The following is a 22,034-nucleotide window of genomic DNA, read 5'->3' as shown; positions in this document are numbered from 1 at the left end:
TGATATCTGCCTTGTTGGCCTTCTCCCTGATTCTTACCCATAAACACTCAACCCTATTGTCACCATCATTAAGCTCTAGACAATCCAAACACTCCCTAACGTACAGGGCTACCCCACCGCCTCTCCTTCCTTGCCTATCCCTTCTGAAGAGTTTATAGCCATCCATTGCAGCACTCCAGTTGTGTGAGTCATCCCACCATGTTTCCGTGATGGCAACTATATCATAGTTTTCCTGCCACACAATGGCTTCCAGCTCCTCCTGTTTGTTGCCCCTGCTGCGTGCATTGGTGTAGATGCACTTCAGTTGGGCTATTGATCCCGCCACCTTTCTGGGGGGAGAAGCCCTAATTCCTACGTGACCATTCTCAGGCACTTCTGTGGTTTCTAACACATCCATAACCCTTGCATCTTTGCTGCCGCACGGATCTCCATCCCCTACCTCCACACAGACAGCAGAACAAAGAACCCTGCTAGCACACCGACCCGCAACCATTGGCATGCTGCCCCCAGGCTTATCACTAGTGAGCCTGGTTTTATCCCTTTATTAGGCTAGTTACTTTTCAAAGCAAGAAATTAGGTTGACTTTAGATTATTTGTTTTTGATAAATCTATATCAGTTTTTTCTGATCACTTTCCTAACCTCTCAGTGATGGCAAATTGGTTTGCAATTGGTTATTCTATTATCTTTTGAGATAGGAACTAAGCTGATGGACATTAAGTTCTGGAGGTCTTCTTTCTCCTTTTTGACAATAGATACTATGTTTGTCCTCTCCGTTCTTCTTGGACCATCCCATCTACATTCATTCTCTAAGGTGACTGTTAATAGTTCAGAGATTGCTTTGGCTCAGCTTTTAATTGATTCATTTCTCCAGGTTCTTCCAGCTTGAATAAATTTACCTGAATGAAGTGGTCTTTAATCTGTTATGTCACTCTTCATATTTTTATCCCTATCCTCTTCAAACTTATTTTAAATATCTGCTCATAATTAACCTTTTGTTTTGAAAATTGAGGCAGAAAAAGCATTATATATTTCTACCTTCTCTGCAGCTACTCTTATTTGCTCTCCTAACCTCATAAGTAGTGGAATAAAAATTTCTCTTGTCTCCTTTCTTCTTAAGTAGTCATAGGCCATTAGTTGTCTGGCAAGTAAAAAATTACTGTACTTCATTCATGTCATGTTAGTACTAGAGAAACTTGGCAGTTTTGACCCAGAGCCAAAGACCGTGTGAGCCTTCCTAGAACTGCTCAGTGAACTTAACTCCACTGTCAATATTGTCAGTGACATTAGCGATGAAGCTGAAGGAACAGAATTTTACAGAGTGACTGTGGTGTCTGAATCATTAGAAATGTCAGGAAAATATTGGTTTCTGTCCAATTCAGAAAACAATGAATTTGTATCCTTGGTGGGAAAGGGGAATAGACCTGCTTATCTGGGGAGAACAACAGAGGCTGACTGGAAAACTTGGTATAAGAGTAATGATGTAGGAAAATCAGTCAGGGAAAGATTTCTTCTTGTGGCAGCAAGGGAATGACTGCATTGTATTCCCCAGTCCCTGTATTTGTGTGACAGAGCTGGTTATCTGCAAAAGTGGAATAAGTGGAAATTTTACATTTGTGTAATAATAATCATAAGAAAATTAGTGCCAGTTTTCATCCTCAAAGACATTACAAATATCAATATTTTATTTCTTTAAGATACTACTTGTTTTATTAGAAAAAATGTCTAGAGTTTAATTACAATATTTTCATTTTCAGTACTGACACAAGTTAGTATATACACATTAGTGTATACTCTTGGGTAGTCTTTGCATATGTATATGTTTCACAGTCAAACCCCTTTCTATCAGTCATTATGTACCTACCTTAAGATTAAATGCATCCATGTATTCATCACTGAGAATGTTATACACTAAAATTTATAAATTAATAACAATAAAAACATGATATCAGTGCAGCTGTGAACATATCCTTTCAGGTGGGCAGATAAGTGAGATTTTGGAATAGCAGAGAAAAGTCAGTATTACTGTAAATTGTTGATAGAGCTGGTTGAGCTCTGCTTCACCTAAGGCTTCTTTGGAAAGTGCCAATCCATCATAACTTAAACCGTTTCAGCAAAAGGACTGCTTTTGCTAAATTTCCAATTTAAAAACATTACAACGATCCACACTATCTAACATTTGCAAAATCTTTTATTTTTTATTTGATTTTGCCAATCATTTTTAGCTGTGATTCCTAACAAGAGCCTCCCACAGTTATTCTCTCCATACATTTGCACGTATAACAACAACCTGCAAATAATGGGCCCATTTCAGTCACATCTAGAAAAGGGATAGAGATCTCAGAGACTACTGCAGTCCTAGAAGCTTTGTGAAAATTGACACCTAGAAAGAGGAAAAATCCCAGATTAGTACCTCCTAGAGGAGGTTGAAGGCAGAACTCAGCTATTTTATATTTTATTGGTAACACCCAGATGGCAAATTAACATATGTGTCTTGGACAGCCATCTAGGGAGCACATGCCTAGCTGTGGACATGTGGTCAAGGAGAGGTGTCAGAAGGGTGAGGGATGCTGGGACTATTCAGATGGGAGATCCCAGGAACAAAGGACACAAGCATAGAACAGGTTTTATGAAAGACGCTGCTCATGGACCAACAGGTTTACATTTTGCTTAGTTCAGCCATAAAGTTATACTGGCTGAGAGTTTGAAACAAACGAAAGCCAGTCCTTCCTTCATTCAGCAAGTAATGAAGTAATAAAGCTCCTGGTAGCAGGAGGCTGTGGTGGCCAAAAGTATGAGTGCATTTAGAAATGGATTAGAGAGATGAATAAAGGTCCCTCAGGTCCCTCAAAGCCTCTGAACATGATGTTGCAAATACAGCCTCTGTTTTTTGGCAGGCCTTTTGGCTGAATGCAAAAATCTCAGAGGCTGAAATGGAAAAGAATTACTCTATATGTTTCTAACATCCTTTTCTTGAAAATCTATCCCTGCACTTTGTCAGGTCAACTAGACAGAGGTAGAGCAACCCTTGGTTTGACCCAATGTGGCTACCATCGCGTTGTTAAAGGGAGAAGAGAGAAGTTAGAGAGGAAAGATGTTCTCAAAATCTCAGCTAGACCCTAAATTTCCAATGTGAGGTCTGTAGATCAAGGATTCCTTTAGTCTTAGATCACAGCAGGGTACTTGGGAGAGTGGGGGGAAGAGAGGAAACAGGTAGAAAACAGCATCTCTGCTCAGTAAGATCACTCTGCCCTCAGTGGAAGAGTCTTGATGGGATGAGGAGATGGGAGGAATGACACCAGCAATAGGAGCAGAAATCCTGTGCTACTACTCATCCCCTCAGCCTTCCTCGTAAGAGAAGAAAACAAAAAGAGAGAGAGAGAAACAAGAGGGGTGCCTAAAGCTGGAAGAGAAGGGGCAAAAATGAGGTCAGGAGCTGGCTCGGAAAGACAGGTGTTATGGACATATGGGATATGAACAAGTTTTAAGTGGTAAAGTCATACATTAAAGGGACCTTTGTCAGAAATGTCTGGAAATGAACCATCCAAAATCGATTGGTAGATGGAGAGGGGGTGAGCACAGACATCTGAGGGAGATCATTGTGCTCTACTGTACCCAAAAGAGAATGAAACACAACTCCTATACCATTAAATTAAGCCATGCCAGGACATGGGCACTGGAAGTGGTGACCAGCCAGCCTGGTCCACACCCTGCAGGGTACTTACAGGCTTGCTTTAGGCATAATATAAAATTGCATCCGAGTCACTGGATTCTGCAGCTTTACTCAGCCCAAGGAGCCAATTCTTTCTGCTTGATGGTCCAAAAGTGACAGTGTGCAAGACAGCCGTGCCTTGAGAATTCGAACAGACTCCCCCTAAACTTACCAGGGAATTCAAGGTCCCTCCTGAACCAAGATGCTGATTCATAAGAGAGCAACATTTCCACACAGGTTTTTTGCTAACTGCAAGACTTCTGTAATACTGTATGTTTATCTTTCACTGGGGACACTGATTTGCAGTAAAACAGGTAACATTCACAGAACTTGACAGTTTATGCTGTAATTTTCCCTGTCTAGAATGGCTGTCAGGAGTCTGCTTTGGGCAACATAAGCAGCTGTATGAATCCAAACAATTTAGATCAAAAGACAAACTCAACAGACTTTTTGCTCACTATTACACACTTTATTATTTGCAAATCTCCTGTTGTCATATTTCTGGTTTTGTTACAAGAAAATTACCTTTGTGCATGCTTTGCTGCATGCAATTCTTCTACTGCAGAGAGTGAAGGCACACAAACAGAGGCAGGAGCATCTGCAATCTGCTTCTACTTCTTTCTCTGCTCAGTACTGTGTTTCCTTACATTGTCCAGAATTTTGTCAGGGCTTGATCCAAAATGCAGAGAACTTTCCACTTTCTCATCCAAACCCAAATGTGTGTTTTTAATTTTTGACCAAAATTTTTATTTGAAAGCCAAATCCTTTTGGCTGTGTTTTTTAATGTTAGGTTTTATATTTTCCCCAAAACTGAAATTCTCTAATGGGAAATAAAAGAATATATGTGTGTATTCCTGGACTGTGACTGTGGTGAGTAAAATGAAAGTAAGTCTGAATTAAGCTTTAATTCATTAAAAAATCATACCCCTAAAATGCTTCTCAGGATGGAATACAAAGTAAGAACCTGTCATGGAACACTGATCACGTCTGGCTCTTTTCTGAGTGTCCTATCATGTGAGCTAAGGGAATTTCTTCTCCTGAGGAGGAGCTCTGGTTAGCTGAGAGAGAAAAAGAGAGACAGAGGGAGACATAGTAATGAAAAAACCCATAAGTTTTCCAGACAATTGATGTGGACCAGTGATTTTGCCAGTACTGTACTCTCCATCACTACCACCAGCATGTCAACTTTCATATAGTGTGGAAATTTGTAGACTATCACCGAGAAGTTCCAATGTCACTCAGTAGGTAGAGAACCATCATACAAATTATTCTGGTTATTTGTATTTAATGGCAGTATATTTTTTCCTTTGTCCAGCATGAAGAACCAAGGTGTCCCTTTCTTGGCCACACCTCCTCATTTCTAAAGTAATGCCTTTAATTTATACTCTCTGGAAGAAAATGTTGTTACTTGCATTTGTAAGTGTTTCAAACTGAATCCCTTAAACATTGAAAGATGTAGTAGGATGCCACAAGGAATTTCAAGAATGAACCCCAGACTTGAACTAAACTTAATGTTCTCCTTTGTCCCATATAGACAGTCCATTTGGGAACTAATTCAATGTCCATTAAAATCAATGAGTGTCTTTTAAAAGGTATTTCATAATTTCATTTCTGAGCATGGAGAGTCTCAGAATATCAGGCTGTTAATTTAAGCACCTGCATATGAATTCTGGTGTCTAGCTTTAGACAGACACTTCACAATTTTCCATTTGTTTAACTAGTGACAAAATCATAACGAAGCTTAGCTGACAAAATTTTTTGCCTGCTGGAGGATGAAAAACCTGCAGGATGATGGGACCCCCTTTATATATCGACATGTATATACTTTGTTTTCTCATTTCAGGTCATGGAACCAAAGGAGTGTTTGAACTTCTTTCAGGATGGCGTCGAACCAGAGAGAATCTGCCATTCAAGGACAGAGTAGCAGATGCCTACTCAGATGTCATGGTCTCCTATACAATGACAAGCTCCTTGTATTTCATAGCCTTCGGCATGGGTGCAAGCCCTTTCACCAACATTGAAGCTGTAAAAGTCTTTTGCCAGAACATGTGTGTCTCCATCCTGTTGAACTACTTCTATATCTTCTCTTTCTTTGGTTCCTGCCTGGTCTTTGCTGGCCAGTTGGAGCAGAACCGTTATCACAGCATCTTCTGCTGTAAAATTCCTTCAGCAGAATACCTGGACCGGAAACCTGTGTGGTTCCAGACCATGATGAACGATGGCCATCAGCATACTTCTCATCATGAGACCAACCCGTACCAGCATCACTTTATCCAGCATTTCCTCCGAGAGCATTACAATGAGTGGATTACCAATATCTATGTCAAGCCATTTGTGGTGATACTGTATCTCATCTATGCCTCTTTCTCCTTTATGGGGTGCTTACAGATTAATGATGGAGCCAACATTATCAATCTTCTTGCCAGTGAGTCTCCGAGTGTCTCCTATGCCCTCATACAGCAAAAGTATTTCAGCAACTACAGCCCAGTGATAGGTTTCTACATTTACGAACCTCTGGAGTACTGGAATGGCACTGTGCAAGAAGACCTAAAAACACTGAGCCAGGGGTTCAATACAGTGTCCTGGATCGAACAGTATTACCAGTACCTTCGAGTGGGTAACATCAGTGCAACCAACAAAAGTGACTTTATCAGCATCCTCCAGAGCTCCTTTTTAAAAAAGCCAGAATTCCAGCACTTCAAAAATGACATCATTTTCTCCAAAGCTGGAGATGAGAACAACATAATTGCTTCTCGTTTGTACCTGGTGGCCAGGACTAGTGAAAACACACAGAGAGAGGCAGTAGAATTGTTGGAGAGGCTGAGGCCTCTCTCTCTTATACAGAGCATCAAGTTCATTGTGTTCAATCCTACCTTTGTTTTCATGGACCACTATGGTTTATCAGTAACTATGCCTGTCCTGATTTCTGGTTTTGGCATCCTGCTGGTGTTAATACTGACCTTTTTCCTGGTTATCCATCCTCTGGGAAATTTCTGGTTAATTCTCAGTGTCACCTCGATAGAGCTGGGTGTCCTTGGCTTGATGACCTTGTGGAATGTAGACATGGATTGCATTTCTATACTGTGCCTTATCTACACTTTGAATTTTGCCATAGATCACTGTGCACCCCTGCTTTATACATTTGTACTAGCTACTGAGCACACCCGAACTCAGTGTATAAAGAACTCCCTCCAAGAGCATGGGACAGCCATTTTGCAGAACGTTTCTTCTTTTCTTATTGGGTTGGTCCCCCTTCTCTTTGTGCCTTCAAATTTGACCTTCACACTGTTCAAATGCTTGCTGCTTGCCGGCAGTTGCACACTTCTGCACTGTTTTGTTATTTTGCCCGTCTTTCTAACCTTTTTCCCACCTTCCAAAAAGCACCACAAGAAAAAGAAACGGGCCAAAAGGAAGGAACGAGAAGAGATCGAATGCATAGAGATTCAGGAGAATCCTGATCATGTTACAGCAGTCTGAAAGGCTTAAAAAAAATAATAGTATATTCTCTTTTTAAAAAAGCGTTGCACAGAGATGCAGGAAAAATAGAGCAAAGATCTCAGCTGCTTGTGCTGGCCAGGTCTGACAAGGCAAAGGAAGATCAAGAAGGGGTATTCATGACACACCGAGGTGCAAACTTTTTTTAACAAAAATAATGAAAGTAAAAATAATCTCAGTTGTTTCCTTTGAATCCTCATTCTTCACCAGGGAAGAGTCTGTTGGCCATTAAGTGTTCCTGAATCTCCACCTGTAGCTCTAATGGGAATTGCTTGATCTGTCGTATGTAGGACTGAAGCAAAGGTGAAAAAAAGAGTTACCATTAAGTAAACAGTAGGGGAAAAGGCAGATTTGTTTGATAAAATTGTCCACAGAAAAGAAAAAAACAACAACATTTCAAATGAGAAAAGGGAACAAGACCAAGAGAGATGAAAAATGCCATGGTACTTTTTTCTTATTTTCTTGAGCAAGTTGGTTAAGATAAAACCTATGCACTTGGGAAGCAGATGTTTAAAACAATCTAAGCCAAAGTACTTCCCGATTCTAGTATACCATGTATATCTGTAACACCACAACTAGTGTGTTATTGTGAATATGGATGGCAAAGCTATACTGTTAAAGGATAGAGGTACTGTTTATATTGGGGGATGAAATAATCTTAGCCATTTGGAAATTTAACTTTTAGTTTCTTTAAATGTGACTCATGACCTTTATCCCAAGAGGTCACAGCTGGTAGTTAATACCATACATACATTTGGATATTTCTGAATTGTGAAATTCCCCTTCAACTAACAGATCACACGAAACTAACCCAGGCCATTACCACTGCAGCAGTATTTGCAGTTCCTGCAGTGTAACACTTCGGAATTCTAATTTCTCAGTGTTGACATTAAATACTGAACATTAATCAAGCAGGCGCTTTAAACGTAATGATGGATAGCATGTCACTGGCATAATGTGATCATGTAACAGCTGAGTCAGCTCTGGAGCACCCGCACAGTATTATCATTATATATTTGGTCCAATGGACAAAGGGATATGTTTGCTGGTCCCAGCAATATGCTGCAGGAAGCGGGATTTTCCCCTTCTTTAAGCAAAAGGTCAGTCAAATACTTGCCACACACACAAAAAAGACCTTGTTAAGGTTTGCACGGGGCTGAATCAACCCCTAGTTGTAAAGACAGATCTGTTCCCTGTGGGAAGGGGAGAGGAGGGTGAAATGTCTTTATTATTATTACTCCTAAATATTTGGGTGTTGATAGTCTGCAGCATAAAGCTTTGTTATGGCACTTCAAATTTCACAGGAGAGTGCAGTAAATCTGCAGTTACTATGTGACACTAGAAATCGTACTGTAAAGAACTACGAATGACTTTCTCTGCTTTGTAAACCATACAGCTTAGTAGCCCAAGAGAAGGGATGAAAACAGATCTAGCCATTTCAGTTTGCTCTTGGCCCAGTTCTGCACTGGAGCTTGCAATGCCCATCTCCCCTTTCAGTATTTTAAAAGGGCTTGCTTTCTACTCTCTGGAGTATGGTATAGCACCACCCACGTGAGCAATGTCTTCCTGAATATATAGTATCCATGAGGGCACTATGTAAAGATATCACTATATGGAGTGTTTATGTCTACTTTGTATTACTTGTGGGTACCTTTAAAAGATGTCTGGAAGCTGTTTGCCTTCCAAAATGTGTATACACGTCTATTCGTGGCTGGTTAACTCAGTCTCAAACCTGCAGAGTTTGCTGATGAGGGTGTGTACATATGTTTCACTAAAAAGCTCTCTGCAAGAAGTTGATTCTTTGTTCTGTGACATCTCTTACCTCTTCCTACTGTTTCATTGTTAGGGAGAGCCAGAGAAAATTCACCTGCAGCACAAAAAGCTATTTGAACACCAGTTCTAATGTTCATTCGCTGCTTCTGTTTCCAAGGGATGCAGTTCCTCCTCTTCTCTATACTTTCTGTACTTTGCCATTACCATTTGCCAAAAATGACCTCTGTGTTTTAGGAGTGGTCAAAGCTCTTGATTGTTCAAGAGACCTTTTGTGTGCAACAGGTTTTAGAGAAAGATAAACTTTCTAGACAGGTAAAACTTCCAAAGTTTGAATCCAGCTCTAAACTTCAGGTGTAGCTAGATCAAGGTTACTGGTTTGATCCAAGATATTCAAGGACCAGCTGCAAAACTGAGGTCTAAATAGTTTAGTAAGATTTAGGAGCAGGGGATGTTTTAATGTTGGGTTATGTCTCAGATGCATCACTAGTTGGGAAGTATTTACTGACCTTGATTTGCATCTTGAAGACATTGTGCACTATCCAAACTTTTTAGAACAGTCGGTTATGAATGTCAAGCTTTCCATACCTTCTTACATTTCCTCCACTGTCCATACAAAACCTGGATTGTTGCAGCACAACTGTGACCCTTGGGTATCACTTCTGGAGGTGTCACATGGGAAGCTGCTGGTCTTCTCTTGTTCTGCCGATGTATCCCAGGGATCTCTGTCATGCATCGTATTGAAGAAAGTAGCGTTTTCCAAAGCCAAAATTCATCTCATCTAACTTTGGACATTGACAATGTAGTTATTTATATCTGAGCTCCCTTTATGGCCATAGGAGAGGGACAGACACTTCTGACCCATTTTACAGCTGTGCATTAGGAGTAAATGAATCAAACCTTTAAAAATGCATATTTCTGTCCATTGGTGATAAAGGAAGCTCAGCGTGATTAGTTCAGACACAGACATTGGCAATGCAGACTCATCCAGATTTCGTGAGATTAACCCCACTTAAAATGACCAAATATCAAGTGAAAGAGAAAAGAAGAAAACCTTAGAAACTTGCTTCCCAAGCATCTATTTTAGGGATAAATCCCAGAGTAACTCAGCTTAAATTTTATGTTTGGCTTATGAGGCTTTTATGCAGAACAGATCATTTAAAAATTGCCACTGGAAGTCCCCTAGCAGAGAATAGTGAGCTAAGAAATCAGAAGTTGTCAATATTGAAGGTGGGCTCACACAAATGAGCTAGAGTTTGATGAGTTGTCAAACCAGCTTCTCTCTCAATATCATGCATGCGCAGTAGCACTTGTATATACCAGACACAAGATATGTGGATTACACTCTGGGACTAGAGGTTTTTTATTTCTACGTCAATGTGGGAGTGGAGCAGAAAACAATCCAGATTTTCCATGGATGTAATTTTATTACTTTATTAATCAACCATTTTCCAGATCCACCAGAAAAGGCTGTTGCAGCTGTTTTTCCTGCAGATACATAGGTCTCTGTGGAACAAGGGAAACTTTCATCTCAAGCTAGAAAAAAGATTATTTTCTTCTATAATTCAGTTCATACTGGAATCATTTGGGGATGGGGAGTCCATATTTTTTAATTCGTTCTCCTTTTTTAGCTTATTTTGCTTTCTGTCCTTTTCAATAAATTCTACCCTTTGCCACAGCACCTGTTCAGCTCAGCTGGAGCTACATAAGTACCTGTGAAGAAAGGACATAGCTCATGCAAAGAAATTTGACACTTTGATACATGCTGCATATTGGATCTTCATTATACACTTTTTTTTTCCAGTTACCATAAGTCCGCTGGTATATTGCGTATATTCCTTTAATGTCTGGTTTTATATATGGCCTACGTAAGCTGCCAAGAACCCTGTGTGCATTTCCTACTTGGTTTGGTTTCATTCCCTCAAAGTATATTGGTTTGAATTCATTGTTGAGATAACTCTGTTGAAGTCAACAGATTTATTGCCATGATATATCTGTCTTTGCATGCTTTCTATCTGGTAAGAAGTGAAATCATGACAAATGAACCTTTTACATTGTTGATATGCTTGTTGAACAATATAGCTGTCTATATAGCTATTGTTGCATGCTGCATTCAGAAGGCTGCAGTGAAGGTATATTTTCTTTCTGTAATTTTTTCTTTCCACTTTCCCATGCAGGCTATTTTAACCTTAATTAATCTGTTCCTCTGTCTTTTTTATTAGAGTTAAGTCTTCACCTCTGTAGTCCAGTACTTGATGTTTCCTAAATTTATTGCCTAACAAAGCAACGTACTTTTTATGGCCAAGATAGGTATGGATGCATGGCACCTTGCATGTATAATTTACAGAGATTGTCTTCAGGGTTATCATTCTCAACCTTTTACTTCCAACAATTCCTATTTAGGGTGTAACCTGCCACATGCGAATATCTGTTTGAGTTCACTTGAATAACTCTAGTTTTGAAATTTTCTCCAGTGGGAAGGAAAAGAACCAAGGGGGAAGGAAGAAATACGAAGTAAAGTAGTTGTGTGATCAGTGTTCTTTTTTCCCCAAAGGCTCTCACTGCTCTATTCTTAATTAAGTCACACCGAGTAGTGACTCTAGCATAATTAAGATTTATTTCAATGGAGTTATTCCATATTTCACTATGACAAGAGCTTGGTTTATTGTCTTTATGCAAGTATCATGCTAAGTCCCTTTGATTAATTTTTCTGTAATTATAAACTTTAATAAGTTCTTTCTCACTGCAACACTAGGTTTTTGAGTACCTCAAGCTCTCATTTGATGTCCTAGGAAACACTGAAAGGAAGCAAAGTTAGGCAGTTAGTGAGCAAGAGACGTTGGAGTGTTGGAGAAAAGGGATACTTCACAAAGAGGCAGCGTACCCTCCAACAAAGCTTTAAATAAAAAATTATGTTAAGGCTATCTCAGAAGATTAAGGTGAAGTGGAAACCAAGTGAAACATGTTGTTTGGAGAGTAATGTAATCAAATTATAGACAGTCAAAACTTTGATTCTTCTTCCATACCATCTTACACAAGCAAGAAAGCATTTGAACAGGGAAGGAAACTGAATATGGAAAGAAGCTCATCCATCACCTAAAATGTTTCTTTTCACCGTAGTCTTGCATAAAGCAATGTCACAGACCAAGTGAGTGCAGATTCTCCCACCTCAGCATGGGCCTCTCCATGACCTGTTTTCCATGTACAGCAAGGAAGGGATCCCATCTTGGGTTTCACACACCCTTGGGGGGGAGATTCAGAGCTGCTTCCTTACCTGACAAAGCTGTGAATGAGAGCTGAAAGGTGCACAGGTGTTGCAAGCACAGGTGTTGCATGCCCCCGTTGTTTGCTCTCTGCCTTCTTATGAGCAGCAACACCACAATCTCCTGTAGGTACACAGAGGTACCTACCTGACACTGAGTGCTGGCATTCATAATTTCCCCAAGAGTAATCTGGAATTTGTGATCACAGCAGCTCACAGGCATACACCTCTGACCAAGAAGAATTTAGAGGCTTTTTTAGAGGTGTTCTTTGAGACATCCCCAATTCTCACTACAGAGCCCCACGCATCATCTCACGTGCCCAACACTGGAGAGGTGTAACTGCTTCTTCTGACACTTCAGTCAGGTAGAAGAAAGTTTTCTGGAAGTTTTTCCTTTTAATCCTCAAGGCCTTCTTTTCCCCAACTGTTTCTACCTCCTTCATCGCTTAAAAGCAAAGGATCCAATGTGAAACTTGGATGCTCATCCTACCCATAGTGATGCAAAACGTCATTGCTTAACCACAAGGTTGAGGTGAGTTGTGGGTTTTCAGGCCAAACACAGGGATCTGGCCTTCTTGCCCAGACAGGCAATCAAAATCCTGCTGAAACATGTAAATGTGAAGGAGTTCTGAACCTCATCTTTCCTTGCTCGCTTGGTTTCCTCTCTGACGTACCAATGTGCCCACAACGCTATTCTCATTTTCTTCCTGCTTCCTCATTAAAGAAAATAAGGTTTCTCTTTCCCACTCCCTGAGGCTATCTTTCCTTTGCAGCTCAGCTTATTCTGTGCTTTAATTTTCTGTGTGTGCTCTCAACTTCTTCAAAATTTTCCTATTTATGTTTGAAAACTCTGAGAGCATAACCCTGTTGAAATAAATGGAAGATGCTTGGATGCATCAAAGTGCAGACTCTGGTACAGAACTAGCTAATTTATAATAGCACCGAAATAGCTAAAAACTTTCTTCAGACAGAAAAATGTCTGTAAGAAAATTCAGAAAATAATTAAGCCTAAATTTCCATTTTTCTGCACTTTTTATCTCCTAAACTTCTACTCTTTCTAGTTCTTTTTACTGTAGGCATTTATTTTTTTCAGCATGCTTTTATCATAGAAATGCCTAGTTTTTCACTGCTTTTCTGTCTCAGAAACAAAAATAAATGGGTATTTCTTCATGCCCTCAAAAAGAAAATTGAACATTTTGTGCCAAGTTTCTGTTCAGAGCACATTTTCCAGGCTGAATTAGACAAGCCTCTGGAAACAAGCATTCTGCTGGAAATGCTGATAGAGCCTTAACTAGAGAAAAATTAATGGTACCTCAACAGTGTCCGGCTTAACTTCAACCCCTCTGCATCAGCCCGCTGGGTACTCCAGGCAGTATTTCTAACACAGACTGATAATGGTCTCCCCATTAATTGCAACACCACTGTTTCGGCAATATCAGCTGTATAGTTCTGAGCACACATCAGAGTCTACCCTGCTTATGTACTAAAATCATTAAGAGATTAGCACAGCTTCTGCTGGAGAAGCGATATATCCCTGGGTAAGGCAGTGTGGCAGCCCTCTACTGTAAGACTGCTTCTCAGTTTCCCAGCTGTATGTTGGAGGTTGTACTGAGTTCCTCTGTAAAGGACAAAGAGCATTGCTTTTGTTTCAATAAGCCACTTGAGAATAGGACATGAATTATTTTAGATTCAGTCATGGATATAAATTTTTTACATGGGAATTTGAATAGGAATGTCAACGGAATAGAGAGTAAAAGTCTCAATGAATAGAGAAATCTTGGTCCAAAACATTTTTTTTTCTATTTCTCTTGCAATTCTGGCATGATACTTCTTTGATCTTATTTCCTTTCATCAATAAGGACTGAGCTTTTTTCACACTTTTCACACCGAAGATAATTCCTGACCTACAAAAACATCCTGTCTGCCAGAAGCAGACTTTCTCTTGGAGGAAACCCCATTTGACCTCCATGTCAAGGGAGATTTTGCAGCATCTGGCACAGCAGAAGTGTTAGTATGTGGCTATTCAGACATAGGCCCTCATTCCCAACAGGTACACCCAAATACTAAATACGTAGGATTTGTGGGATGTGTGGTTTTGCCTCTACAGAAAAAGAAGTAGTTGCAAAATTCAGTTCTGTGGCCAGATGAACTTTCCACCATGAGGTGGAAAAGCAAAGAGTGACCAAGGTGCCAGCCTAGCTGCAATTATTGTGCCTGTGTGAGAACTTCGGAGAGGGATCATCTAGCTGCGAAAGCCTAAACGGTGGCAGTACCTAGCCCTGAAAAAGAACTTGTTCTCTTCTTACTACCTCAGAGAGCCATGTGTATAAAAACAACCTGCTACTGAACAGCACCGTGAAACCTGTTCTACGTCCTGGGCACGATAAAGCCAGCTGAAGCACAGAACTTAGGGTGCAACCTCTTAAGATCTGAGGCAGTCACCTCCAGAGGTGATTCGAGGTTATGGCATGACACAGGTGCTGCAATTAATCTTCAAAACTATTAAACATCTAGGGAAGTCCTTGGCACAGCTTTGGCCCAGAAAGCCAGCTCTCTCCCCACCAATTCCTAGGCACAGTCTGGGTGCTGACATGGCCCAGGGACCATTCCCACCAGACAGCTTGTTTACAGTTACCCTTTTTTCAGACTACAGGAGAGTTTAATAGTATGGACACTGACAGACCATGCCAGCCTCCTTCGGGGCCACAGAGCAACCCCTGGCATTGCTTGGTTTACTAGCAAAGTTATAACTTCAGACAGCAATGCAGCCTATATTCATACTGGTATTTTACTTCTGAAGATCTTACTCTGGCAGAGCACTCAAGTAAATGATTTAGTTTAATCAAATTCTTAAGTCTCATGGACTGGGACATCTTTAAATTTAAGCATGTGTTTAAGTACTGAGCTAAAGGATGCACTTATCTCTGTGCTTCAAGTTAAATATGAGCTTTGCAGAAAAAGAGGCCTTTAAAGAAAAGGCCTTTTTCCCATAACATACTAAATCCTATAATTATAGTAGCAATTTCACAATATGTAAAAAGACCGTGCCAAGCACATATATTTTTCAGGGTTTCAATTTCCATGATGTGAGAGATCTCAGGGACATTTTAGTGATTTGTTACAGTCATACAACACTCAGGCAAGAACAAAGCCCTGCTGAGCACTTTTTCTGGAAAAATAACAAGAAGATATTTGACTCAGAATGAGAACACAGCATTTTATGATGTTAAAGCTCATTTTTAAAAGAGAAAAATAAAACTTTTCATTTAATGTAATTCATTATTTCTTTCAAGTGATACTCTGGAGAAGTGCTGGATATGCCTCTATTACGGATAAGAGAGGAATTGCTTGATGAAGTTAAATTCAGCTTTGCCAATTAAAAAAAACCACCAAAAGCTGGCTTTGTGCCTAGTGTAAAACTTACTATGGCATCATCTGTTGCTTTTTAATTAAATTAAATCTGAATGGTGACACGAATGGGGCAGAAGTGGAGAATCACGCTATAGATGTCCTTGGGCAGCATCTGGTGAGGAACACTGATGTACACCAGGAAAAGAAATCAAGTCCCCACTCCTGCAGAAAGATGATGCAACTGCCAAGCCGTAAACATTGTGAATAATCCCACTGGCTTCAGTGGAGCCATCAGGATGTATATAAAGACATGCCCATAAGTCTTTGCCAGTCTGAGGACTGGGATAAGCAGATATTCTAATCTAAAAAGGAGACAGAGGGTCTTAAATCAGACATTTCCTCAACATCATTAAAAAGGTTCAGTGTAACTGATGTCTGTTTCTTAGAAGAATAGTGCTTTTTAAAAAACTTTGCCCTAAAATATGAGCTCGATAGAAACAAAGGCATCATAAGCATTTAAGAGTCTAATGACAGTCTCTTTTCATGAAATAAGTCTTCCCCTGTGATGTCTGTAGCCAATCTTTATGGAAGCACATGACCAGAGAGAGAGAGACATGTAAAAATCAGATATCAAAGACCTTCCCTCCTAGGCTATAGTCAAAGGAGAGAAATAGGTACTGCAATTCATCTAGCTCAGATCGCTACTTTAGGATGAGGGCCCTTGCACGCATCTGACGGCAGCTACCAGAGCTTAGACATTAAGCAAGTACTGTAGGGAAGATGAAGGTCATTTTTTCCAACTGTTATTTATGTCCATTTCCACCCTAATTTAATGTAATGATTGTTCTTTATTTTTAGCCCATAATGGTCAGCTTTTCTATCCCCCTTTAAGTTGCAGAATTTGCTTAACCTTTTTTTGTATGAATTTAGCATTAGGTGTTTAATTACTGGAATTTCTCAGGTGTAGGCAACTTTACTATGCTACAAATAAATACCATAAGTCAATATTGGGTTTCCTCCCTCGTAAAGCTCCCTTGTTGCTGAAAACTGTTAATATTTTTCAAGATTATACCATGACCATATTTGTATAACAGCCTTTTACTGAGCTTGAAATTCTATACCAAATACTTATGTCTTTGAAAGACTGAAATCTTCAATAAAATATATTACTCTTACATATTAGAATTTTCCCTTTCTTTAATAGAAAGATATTCCATATTAATGTATATTACAGGACCATTTTGTCAGGTGCTTCTTCCCTTACATTTAGTTTTAGAGGAAATGAACAGGGGGTTTTTTAAGAGCAAATGTGGAGCTAAGACCTTGGGCAGCGCCAGGAACTGGCACCTCCTTCCTCACAAGAGGTGCAGGGCATTTCAGGGCTTGGGAAGAGTGGGTCGGAGTCAGGGAATTGGCAGCCCTGAGCTGGCATATGGACCCTCACGGACTATCGGCAGATAGACAATTTACAGCTGCCCTGAAGCTATGCTAAATGCAACCAAATGTTTAAATTTCCCAGGCAGAGCTGACTAGATAATGGCCTCTACAGGACATAACCCAGTTCCCCTCTTCACCAACTGCTCATGCCAACAGCTCCTTTCTCACCAAATTCTCTCTCGCTTTCACATTCAGGCTTCTCCCCTCTCCTCCACAACCCTGGTAGCTCTCAGCTCCTCTTCCCTCAGTGGTAGAGTTGGGAGTTCAAGCCCTTCCAGTGCAAAGGCATGGGGCATGGTTTTCTCAGGTTTTCTCTGACCATCTCTGGGAAGCCTGAATGAACCTGCCCACATCGTGCTCAGCGCTGTCCCACAGCTATGAGATCTGCCCCTTCCTCCGTGTTATCACTTCTCTTGCTCTTGATAATGGAGGTACCAGCATGAGCATCTCTCAGGCCCTTGAGTAAATAGTGAGCTTAGAAGGACACATTAAATCGTGTATTTCACATTCATTCACATTTCCCCCATCAAGTGCAAATGGTAACCTTTGGGTTTTGCCTTGAAGTCTCTGGCTGTATCCTGAAGTCCTGGTCCTCCGTACCCTGTCTAGAGGGAACCTACTGGACTAAGACTCTGTCCTTACCCATGGACCTGGTTTGCTTTCAGATGAAAAGGAGGGGATGGTGCAGGATCAGAGGACATGACCTTGTTGGTCATATTGGAGAGGGCACCTGACCCAGGATGTAGGCCTGTCCATCTTTGTCAGACTATTTTCCACAGATACACTTATTTTCCATTTCTAAATCAATCACCTTTTCCCCAGGTGAGTTTTCCAGCTAGTGGCCCCAAAAGGCACTGAAAAAAGGACACTGCTAGAAAACTGCCTCTGCTAGTTATTGCTGAGGAAACTCTCCTTGGTGAAAGTAAAGTGGCTAGTTGTCATCTCATGTGGTGAAGTGGTAACTCTATTGTGTCTTTGAGCTGCAAAACATCTCCACTGCCAAACATGGGTGATATCGAGTGCAAAAACCACATTCTAGTAGAATAATACTGAAGCTGTTCAGCTGAATTACAAGAAGTCATGAAATTACTTCAGTTGAAATAATATTTGTCATCAAATTTGTCATCAAATTTGTTCATATTGCAAATCACTAGTCATACTACAGCAATTTACCAAGTTTCTGCCTAGATATTCAGGACTACCAAATACTGCAACTTACACAACAGACACTCAGCTGTAGCAGCGTATCTGTGCTGGTCCCATGTCAAATGCCCTCTTATCAATCCATTGCACAGGCTTTTCTGGAAATCAAGCTAATTAGCTTGTCAGAATGATTCCTGCACTTACAGACAAGAATCTCAGCTGATACAAGTCAGCCTGAATCATATAGCTGCAAATGAAGCACACTTCCTTACCTACTGAGGACTTTGTCCTCAAGTTTCTGTGTCTGACTTAAAGCTGTCGTATCAGAAATGTTGACCAACCAATTTACTAACATTGCCATAAGAGTTTCTTTCTTTTTCTTCTTTCTGTTTTTATTTGATTTAACTGATTTGGTGTAAAGTACACAATTTTCTCCATTCTTCTTCTGTCAGATTTATTTGAAGAGGAAACATAAAAGAATTTTCCTTGATTATATCATACAGTCTCACTTGGGACTAGATGTTCACACCAGCCAAAATGCATGAAGCAGAGAGCTACTGTTGCCTCAGAGGCTCTGGCTTTGCGTGAAACCAGAAGAAGTCAGCACTATTTCTCTTGGCCTGACTAGGTGCTGCTATTTCTGCTCGTGTTGATCCTGTGATAGTTTCACTTTCATGTGGGAGGATGCAGATTTGACCCAAAGTAACAGAGGTACCCCACAGAATTAACATTCTTTTTTCCACTGATTTCTAAGGAATGCCTAGTCCAGAAACTTCATAGATTGCTACGATTAAGAAAAGGTAACCCAGAACTGTGGCATGAAATTCTCCTCTTCTCTTCATTGCCAAGGACGCAGAAAAGTTTGACAAAGATTTCTGTGCATTTTGCAGATGAAACAAAGTCTCATTTCATCCACCAAGCCCTTAAACTCTGCTGAGCTCCAAGAAACAAGGGTAGTGTTTGTCTGGCTTGGGACTGCAAAGTTTGGTAGTAGCCATAACACGATGAGGGCTTCTGCAACTGTATTTGCTGTTAAAATTAGAGAAAAGCTCAATATGAATTTTGCAAACAAATTTCACTTCCAGAAGCTCTCTGGCCATGTAAAGTTTCTCTCGCTCCCAGCCCAGGTCTGGTCCGGGAAATTTTCATGATAAAGAAAAATTGATGCCAAGAAAACCGCCTTTCTGTCTTTTGGTGGCAGGTCTGACCCGCTGTCTGCAGGATCTCTTGTTTGTAGCGGGCCACTATAAAGAAGCAGCAATTACTGTTCTGGTAGATAAAGTCACTTAGTTGAGGGTACTGGAGTTTTGCTATTTTAGCTTATATTGGTACTTATACTGCCCTCAAGTGATAGTCAGTTGTTCCAATCTGTATTCTAGTCTTTTGTAGCAGCTTATTTCTAGTCTTTGCTCAATTCTTCCTGAAAACTGCAGTTCTCCTTCCAGAATTTTAGCCAGTTCTTCTCTAAAAATAATAATAATAATATAGTTCCAGTTATTTTTATTTGTAATTTTTTAAAAACTAAAAGTAAATGCAGATCAATTTATTGTGAGAAATAAAATGTAACATTGATTTGAATATGAAAAAATGTAACATTGATTTGAATATGAAAATACCCATAAATACATAGTTTTGGACCTACTAAAGTTAAACTGTCACCAATTAATGAGATTTTGAATTAATTCCTTTTTATAATGCAGATAGACTTTTTAGTTTTAGTTCTGCCAAAAAAATGTGCACTTTCATTGTTGTTATTCCTGAAAAGAACTCCTTTGTACTCTCAACATTGGATCCGTATGGATTTTGGTGGTGTGTTGACTGATGGACCTTAGATCTGTTCTGAGTTGTTGGTTCTCTCCCACGCACCTCAGAAATCCGTGCATAGTGTGAAAGACAGGTGGTATCTTCATGGCAGCATACGGAGAAATGATGCAGTGGTTGTTAGCATTTGAAGTTTCTATGAGCTCATGTCATCATGCAACAAAAACATGTCTATGGTCCTGCAACTCAAAGGTTTGGCATAGTTTCTTACAGCAAATGAAATGTTTCAGAAACATTATTGGTGGTGCTGCTATAAGAACCCATCATCTGCAATGAACTGACCTATATCCTGGCTGATTGTGGGTGCATGTAAAGCATTAGAGATTAGAAAAAAATTTAGTGTATTTTACTCTGCCAGTCTCATTCATGATCACTTTTGGCTTTCTAACTGCAATTTACATTTTGCTTGGGAATGCTGCAGTTGTGCTGATGGGTATTTCTCCAACTCTCCTTTAAAGGAATACAACTATTTAGTGCTCTTTCCTCAGATGATCGCAGAGATACGACTGCAGCTCATACAGACGTATCTGAGTTTTACAGTATGGGATGCAAACAAAACATTTCTGAGAAGCTGAGTAAGTGCCTGAGTGATTGGCTTGTGCAGAATTCCCTGTTGCCCCGATTATCAGTAGTAACTATGCTATTGCTGTTAAAACTAAAATAAACTGTGGCTCCCACACACATTGCAGCACTCCAGTTTTGTACAGTGATTGGCAGGACAGGACAGGTCAGTACCCCTGTGGTCTGAATCTGAAGGACGTGGCGTGATCTTCGCTTGCTGAAGTCAATGAGAAGCAGCCGCTGAATTTGTTAGGTGTAAGACCAGTCCAGGCTAAGCAGCTTTTCAACTGCAACAACGCAATGATCAGAGACCCAGTGTGAGGTGTTGTGTCCACAAGATGCCACTATATGGAAGGAAATGGTTTCTTGCTTTTTATTAATCGGGGGTGGTAATTTTACCAATCCTTTTGGTCTAGACTTCCCTGCAATAGTATTGAACAAAAGCTTGAACAGGACTGTGTGACATCCAGGCAGAAAAACTGCTGCACAGATCATAGTCACTGAAAGAAAGATTTGCAGAGTATCATCAGGGCTTGCTGGATTTAGGTCTGTTTTTCTGCAGCCAGTTCAGGAAATGATTTTATGTTAACAGATGTTGTGCCTGAAGGTAGCACTGAAGAACAGGCCCAGGGATGGAAAAATACAAGACCTAATACCACACTAACAGTTTTTTACATCCTTTGCACAATTGGAGCTGCCTTCCTAATCATCTCAATCTGGGCCAGGTTAATTGAAGCCTTCCCAGCCGTGAGTCAGTCTCACACGTTTTCTGCATCTTTGCTAATTAAGAGAATTTTCCCCTTTTATAGTTGCTTTAGTATTCAGAGCAGTTTGCCATGGGCTATTTATAATCATTGAGTGATGGCTTTGGAATTTCATGTTTGTGATGACATTTTATCACGCTAAGTTGGAATCCCATAATGTTTCTTGAGCTAGGATAGACAAGGAGGTCATCTCTATGCTGGATGTTACCCACTGTGTAAGTTTGTGCTGATGTTGAGCTTCTACTACAATTTCATTTGGAACCATTGCAATCCCTTCTACTCTTCAGCTGAAGAGATTGGAAACCCAGCTGATTCCTGACAGAGGAACACAAAAATACTGACTTCAAGATCCAGGGCACAAGCCCTTTACTTTCATCCTATAGATGCTCTTGCTTTGTGTGATTTGGTAGAACTGGATACCAGAGTACTGAGGGGCTGGAAGGAATGAGCCAAGGCAACATATTCTTCACAGCATTGCTCCTCCATTTCCAAATCCATGGCATTTTAAGAGCTTAATCACTGATGCAGTGTGGAAAGTTTTCAGTCCCCTTGAGCTGAAGGAGGAAGTTGAGGAGCTCAGTCTCACAATGTAGTCGTTGCTTCTTGCAATCAGCACTGTATCACAGCTTACAGCAGCTTTTCCCCACGCTCTGTGACAGCGCCTGCAGTTGCTCTCAGGGGCTTCCCAGCACTGACGCTTCCCTGGAGTAACTCTTAATA

At 40.3% G+C, this 22,034-nt stretch overlaps 1 protein-coding gene across 1 annotated transcript in view; it reads left to right on the top strand.

Moving 5' to 3' along the window:
- PTCHD4 (patched domain containing 4) overlaps positions 1 to 7,187 on the top strand; it is a 93,931-nt gene extending 86,744 nt beyond the window's left edge. The window contains exon 3 of the mRNA XM_009273859.1: positions 5,554 to 7,187. Within this exon, the coding sequence (XP_009272134.1) occupies positions 5,554 to 7,187 (1,634 nt within the window). The remainder of the gene's footprint in view (positions 1 to 5,553) is intronic.
- The last annotated feature ends 14,847 nt before the right edge of the window (positions 7,188 to 22,034 follow it).

This window comes from Aptenodytes forsteri, unplaced genomic scaffold (assembly GCF_000699145.1).
Source record: "Aptenodytes forsteri isolate BGI_AS27 unplaced genomic scaffold, ASM69914v1 Scaffold175, whole genome shotgun sequence".
NCBI lineage: Eukaryota > Metazoa > Chordata > Aves > Sphenisciformes > Spheniscidae > Aptenodytes > Aptenodytes forsteri.
Note: the sequence above shows the minus strand (reverse complement) of the source record. Positions and strands in the feature narration are given on the sequence as shown.